A 7,414-nucleotide genomic window follows, 5' to 3' on the forward strand; every position below is an offset into this window, starting at 1 on the left:
CAGAAGAGCACTGGATCCATATCTGTACTCCACATGACCCAATTCAAAGATAAAGAAACTGATCATTTCAAAATTACTTTTTAGGGATAGAGCCCCTCAAAAATCACAAAAGAATGAGGAAAACAAAAAACGTATATATATATATATATATATCTCTAACAAAAAAAAAAAAAAAAGTACAATGATCTTTCAGATCAAGCAAAGTGAATGCCAGCCTTGTTGAACAAAGACAGCAGATACAAGAAATCCTCTTGTCCGAGCTTTGAAGACCTCTGAAGTCCAAAATCTCTCTCCTTCAACACGCCCAAAACCTTATCTTTAAAATCAGAACCCCCAGCCGATGCATCATCCTCCGTCTCCATTTCATCATCATTGCCATCATCCATCTCCATGTTCAGTTCCTCAAGGGAGTTGCTTAAAACTGATACATCAATTTCCATCTCTGTGTTGTCCATTGAACCTTTATTAGACAACTGTAGTGCCCGCACTGTCTTGTAGTTCTTCTCTAGCATGGAGAGCACATTTTTCTGCCGAAAAATAGCCCCAAGGGTTTTGTTCTTCCGACTGAAGCAAAGTTGTAGTAATCCATTCCATTCCTTCAAGTTCACAGGGGGCAATGTTCTTCTTGGCTCAATTCGAACAACAGAGGAATCTACTTTAGGTGGAGGTCGGAAATTGTTCCGTCCTACCTTGAGGAGATGTGAGACTCGAGCCAAAAATTGGGCATTCACAGAAAGACGAGAATAAAGATTGTCACCAGGCTGCGCAACCAGTCTCATTGCAAATTCCCTCTGGAACATTATAACTGCACACCTGAAGAAAGGCCGGTGCGACAGTAGCCTGAATGTGAGAGGAGAAGAGATCTGATAAGGTATATTTGCTACACAAATATCAAAATAGGGAATGTCACACTTGAGCACATCTCCTTGGATAACCTGTAAACATCAGCACACAAAAAGTAATTAGCCCCCAATGAACCCCCAGCAGGGATGGAAATGGAGTATGCATTTCAGCTCCAAGAATAGCTTACTAATGCAAGCATAGAAACAGAATCATAAGCAGCTATATTTTGTTCTGAAAAGTTTAATGTTGCATTTTATAATAGTTCATTAGTTCATGGATGTTTATATACCCCAACAAAGCATTGGGATCCCAATGTAACTGCTGCGGTCCATTTTAGATTGCAAATGCTAAGCTCATGCTCAAAATGTCAATTAATGGCAATTCTTCAAGAAATGAATTGGGAGGAGTGGAGGACCTCCAGGTTCAAGCTGCTGTGTGTGCGCCTTTTTTTTTTTTTTTGTGGTACTTTGGTGTAGTTGCTTGCGAGGAATGTTGATTGGGTAGGTTTAAGAAGGGAGGTGGGGTTGGGAATTGATTTTGTATGTGCCGAGCAAGGATCAGTTCAATAATAGTATCACTTAACATGGAAATCTCATTCCAGATCTCATGAAAGGATAAAAGAGCAACAAGTTAATGGGGGTAAAAACCACACATAAAAATCATATTGAACATCCTCATTCGGCACATACAAAATCAATTCCCAACCCCACCTCCCTTCTTAAACCTACCCAAATCAACATTCCTCGCAAGCAACTACACCAAAGTACCACCAAAAAAAAAAAGCACACACACACACACCACCTCTGTAACCACTTGGCCACCCTCTCCCTACTAAAACCCTAAATAAAATTATTAAAAGAGCCTCCCATGTACCAAAACAAGCCCAATGCTCTTCAAAGACCCTAATAACTTATTCCAATTACACTTGACGCAATTGGGCAGCGAAAGAAAAAAACATAAAGTCTCACAAATACAATAACACTTTTTCTCAAATTCTCAAAAAACAACATTTTAAAAAATGAATAGATAAGTACAATCACAAGAAATAATGTTGTTAGGTCTTCTAACCTGCAAGAGATTCTTGGGGTTGAATATGCTGATATGGCAACCCAAACAAAGGCCTAGACCTTAAGACAGAAATCTAGAATACCCAATCTACCCAAGACAAAGGCTGAAAGAAATCCGATAAAAATTATTATCTTATAGTATCTACCTGAACTTGCATGAGTTGAACGCCAAAATCACGATAAATCTCCTAGGAAATATCCTAGTGATTAAAGCTTGACATTTCCACATTGCAGGTCTCTAGTCGAATCATGGGAGGTGTGAAAAGGGGTATGGAATGGGAGCTAGGCTATCTCCCATGGTGTAGCCCAGAGCAATTGACAAATTTGGCATTGACAAACTTTTCCTCTTGAAAAAATACTCTGATGCAGGTCTTTCTAAACAGCATTAGCCAAAAGACAATTCCAAACTTGTTGGACTCTATAGAAGACAAAAACAATTTCGCAAGGAGCCCTTATAAACAGATGAATTATTGTCCTTCCATATAATGTTGTCTTAAGTAAATATCAACCCACAAACAAGTGCTGGTATCAGAACTATGTAGTAGTAATAACAGGAAAATAAATCTCTCCACAAGCATAAAGAAACAAAAGCCATCATTGCTCTGCTTTATTTGATGGGGAGATAATTCTTAAAAAAAAATTACGAAAAAAAATAAATTCTACTTCAAGCTCCATAGATCAAAATGGGTATATTCTGTAAAAGTTCAGGCTTCTTTTATAGCAAATAAAATATATCCCCAATATACAAACTTCAATTGCACCTTTGGTGCGTAAGAATGGAATGGAATTAGGAAGAATAGACCCAAATTTATCACTTGACCTCATCATGCTTCTCATTCAAATTTTCATTTCATTCCTTTCCTACCGCATTCCATTCCACAAACCAAACATGATGTAAACTCTAACTAGATTTCTTTTTTCTCTATCCAAAAGCTAACTTAGCAAAGGAGGTTTAATGATTATTTGTGAATCAACCATCCAAAAATTAAAAAGACAGATACATCAAATTGAAGAAGGTGGCTGCTTATACAATAGAGTATGGAATAAGAATATTCTTCATTCTAAATTTTCTAGATAATGAAGCATTTTTTTGGGGTGGGGGGGGGGGGGGGAGAATCAAGACATAATCCAGCCCAATAAGATGCTATGGGTCTTCAAAAGCTAGCAAAGTATATTTAAATAATTTCAAGGATAATGACATACACACCACAACAAAATTAAGCTGCATCATATTTTTCAAGTGAATACATACTCTCCTGTATACAGGCTTAAATTCCAAGTTTTTTTTCTCGTCTATTTGCAAATATTTCAGAGTTGTTGCAGCTCAGCAACAGAGTCTAACTGATGAACTGCAGCAACATGTCCACTTGGATATCTGTTAAATAAAGAAACAAAGAAAGACAAGATCTCCTTGGCTGCTTTTAATTCTTGGTCACAAAGAAAACCTAAAGCAACCAAGCAGACCTAGTAAAGACAATTTTTTTGCCACATAATAATTTTTATTTTATAAATTAATAAATTTTAAATTAAAAACTTAACATCAATAAGAATGGTAGTTCTTTGTGCTCAAATGTCATGGTATGAATATGCCACAGCAATGCGTTTTGTATGGATGATGACATCCCATTGATACACTATACAGAGCCAATTCCAATAGACTTATCAGAATGGAGGATCCGATTGGCATGCATCAAGTAAGAATTGAACCTATAAATTCACCAGTTATAAGTTAGGTGCTTTAACCATTCAGCCATGGATGCTTAATAGAAATCCTCATACATGGCAAATAACCAAATTCCAATTGAAATGATATCTTCAGAAAAATCAATGCAAGTTAAGAAAGAATCAATGAAAAGAACATAAATTTGAAAATCCAGGATTCAAATTGATGCCAGATTTGAATTGAGAACATCAAATTTGGAATATGCTACGCTCATGCAATTCTTAGGGTTCAATTGGCAATTGATATTTCATGGAATTGGTTTCCAAATTTATGAAATTTAAGTAGATAATAGACATCTGTTGCTTTGAAAGAAGAAGATAAATAGTAGGAACAATGGCCTGCGAAGTCAATTTAAATAATTTAGCATTTTGTCTCACAGCTGCCAAATAGGCGCTGGTGTTAGATGCAACAAAATATCAGTGTTCCAAACAGCACCTAAAAGCTCAAAAAATAAAAAAAAATTGGATATTCTATGGGTATCTAACAGTATTCTCTTATGCTGCAAATCACCACCAGTGTATTTCTGCACTCTTTCCTCTCGCCTAGCAAGTAATAGTACTATTTATAGTGTCTGTAAACATGCCATATCAAATATTCTCTCCTTCCAAATAGGGAGGAGCCAAAGCATAAACAAACTACAAAGAGACTTTTCATCCTAAGAGATCCCAATTACATGTTTTCTTTTTATCTAAGGCTATAAAGCTTCAAAATACTCATAAATTAAATAGCAATACTAAGCAGCAGGTCCTGACACTGGCCTCCAATCAGCCAATAAATTACCAGCTTGACAAACATCTTGAAGTCAGGTAAATCCAATCTGAACAGGTAATTCCCCTACACACAAAAACTATGGACCAAAGACAATCATTAATCTAAGGGCTCCTTGAAATATAACAAAATGGAAGTTGGGAAAGTGATTCTAAAATTTCTACTAAAGCCCTCCTCCCACAGATGCCTAGGAACCCTACCCTAAGTCTTTTCTTAATCCATAAAGATTCTTTTAAAGCTTATTATCTCTCTATATGTTTTTTCCATTAAATTATTAATTAACCAAGTAAATAACTCCCAAACTAGTAGCACACATGTTTCTACTTCCAAAACAAGAAAACGCAAAGAGATTCAATTCACTTCATTCAGATTTTTTTTTCTTTCCAGCAATAAATATAAAAGTGTAGACGATTCTCGTCCTCCCAATATATATTACTTAGCATCATTTGAGATTGACTGTAGTATGTAGTATATACAAACACACAATCACTCACACGTGTGTTTATATAAAATAAGGCAAAAAAACACTGGTTCTCTTGTAGCTGGATCCTCCGGAACCACAAGAATCCTTAGTTAGAATGGGATTCCAACTTAATGACCTCCTCTGAGGTTGGTCAAAAAGACACAAACCTCCGCTTATTCTTCATCATACCCCTATTTCTGATTTTTTTCTCTTTTGCAAAGGGAATAATCTCTCTTGAAATTTACATTTCGGGAGAAATCTTAATGATAGAGAGACTGATGTGTTGGCTCTTTTAACCAGTTCGCTTTTGGAATTTAGATCCCTCTGGAGATTTCTCTTGTAAATCCTTTTTCTCCTATTTGACTTGCACCACAAATGCAGATCTTTTGGTTTATACTCTTTGATCTGGAAAGCTAAAGCTCCCTCAAAAATAAAACCTTTTATTTGTACAGCACTCTTGATAGAATGATTACGAAAGATGTGTTTCAGAAGAGAAGGCCTACTAAGGCCTAATCACCAGATGCTTGTGTCCATTGTATAAGAAGTGGGGAGACTTGCTCACACCTGTTTTTTCATTGCCCCTTTACTTGGTCTTGGTCTGTCTGGAATAAATTATTTGGTGTATGTGGTGAAGACTATATTTGCCCCTCCACCTTGAAGGCTTTTTGCACCATCACATTTAGACCTTTTGGGAAAAGGAAGGATAGGAAAGCCTTGTGCTCATGCACTATTATGGCTGTAATTTGGTGTGTTTGGTTGGAGAGGAATGCCATAGCTTTCAAAGGAGTGGGTGCTGCTAATAATTTGGTTTGGAGTAGAGTGGTTCATCTTGCATCACTATGGGCGTCACCATGTTGGCTAATGGCTTTTTTTCGTCAGTTTCTTTGGAAGGCTTGCAGCTGGACTTGTTGGCTCTGCTTCATTGATTGGCTTTCAGATTATGATGATCTTTTGTTGTAATTTTTGTTATCGCTGTAAAGGGAGGATTTCTTATTCTCTAGTTTTTTTTTTTACTCTTTTTAAATCTGATGTACATTATTTTCTCTTCTAATAATTTTTTTAACAAAAAAAAAAAAGTATTCATCAAGCATCTCGTTAAAATACCTGCAACATAAATTCAAAATTAAAAATAGCTAAAAAATACTTTCAGAGTTTTTCTCCACCAAAACAAGTTGCCTTGTTCGGTACCTCAGTAAGCTTGACAGGGAAAAGGTCTTACGGCTACTAAAATATTATCCTACAGCTAAAATTTAATTATTACTCGAAAAAAGAAAAAACATTTCCAGTAAATATAAAAATTTTCTCAAGAAAATATAGATAAAACCAACTTAACAAGAGAACTTATTAACACATACCTTCAAGCGGTTGGAGAACGGAGTCCCTTGAAACCTACGCTGAAGTTCGAGAACCATACGAGGATCCACCTCTATGGCAATTACCATCTTCCCAGCTTCCAAAAGCTTCTTGGTGAGATTTCCTGTACCTGGGCCTATCTCCAGAATCACATCAGTGCTCTTGATCCCTGATTTCTGGACTATGGAATCAACCAAAGCAGGGTTTTTGAGGATGTGTTGTCCTTTGGACTTGTGAAAGGGTATGCCTCCCTGGAATTGGTGTGAAGCCGCACGCGAAGGCTTCTCCTTCCTCATCTTGCCTCCTGCCATTGTTGAAGTGTGGTACAACACGCTGCGGTGGCCGTTTTGAGAGAGGCAGAAAGACCACTTTAGGGTTTAATAGTCTTGTTTCTAAATTTAAATTTGAATTGAATGAAAAAAAAAAAAAATTGTAAAAGTATAGATATTGCTTGTCCATTCCATGTCTATTTCATAATTAATAAATATTTTAAAAATGAACTGATAAAAATGAACTCTTTGATATTATTTTAAAAATATTTAACTCTCCCAAAAAAAATAAATTGTTAAAAAAAAAAAAATCGGCTTTCAGTGTTTGGTAAGAAAAACTTTAAAATATCTAAAAGTATTTAAAATGACTAAAATATATACGTATGTTTTAAAAATACAATTAATGCATTGATAATTTTATAATACTGAAAAAAATTAAGGATGACTTATGGAATTGAATAATTTGTTGAAGAAAAAGTTAAATTTTAAATAATAATCTATCATAATTAAATTTAGTTTGATTAATTAAAATTAAAATATATACATTTATATTTTTTTTATGTCAACAAATTAATTAATAAAATTTTGATTTTATCATTAGTATTAAATTATTCTGAATTTTTAATCATATTACAATAAAGTTTTATTTTTAATAATACTAAATATAGAAAGAAAATATGATAGACAATAAAGTTTTATTTTTAATAATACTCAATATAGAAAGAAAATATGATAGAAAATAGTTTTATTTTTTGTACTTTTTTCCTTAGACAAAATTCTTATATAAACGGACCCTAAATAACTTTAAACTATTCAGTGTCTAGTGTTTTAAATTTATTAACAGATATTGTATCACAGCAGCAGCAGCTATCATGCAGTAGCTTTCCAGCTCTTCATCCCAATGTCATAACATATCTCATCTCCTGCA

At 34.8% G+C, this 7,414-nt stretch overlaps 1 protein-coding gene across 1 annotated transcript; it reads right to left on the reverse strand.

Annotated features, from left to right (window-relative positions):
* Window positions 1-48: 48 nt before the first annotated feature.
* LOC131156767 (ribosomal RNA small subunit methyltransferase) lies at window positions 49-6,713 on the reverse strand. Its single transcript, XM_058110696.1, has 2 exons — window positions 6,220-6,713; window positions 49-935 (listed from the first exon to the last, which is right to left on the reverse strand). The coding sequence occupies exons 1-2, from the start codon at window positions 6,526-6,528 to the stop codon at window positions 195-197; spliced, it is 1,050 nt and encodes a 349-aa protein (XP_057966679.1). The 5' UTR covers window positions 6,529-6,713; the 3' UTR covers window positions 49-194.
* Between the last annotated feature and the right edge of the window lie 701 nt (window positions 6,714-7,414).

Source organism: Malania oleifera, chromosome 5 (assembly GCF_029873635.1).
Source record: "Malania oleifera isolate guangnan ecotype guangnan chromosome 5, ASM2987363v1, whole genome shotgun sequence".
Taxonomy (NCBI): domain Eukaryota; kingdom Viridiplantae; phylum Streptophyta; class Magnoliopsida; order Santalales; family Ximeniaceae; genus Malania; species Malania oleifera.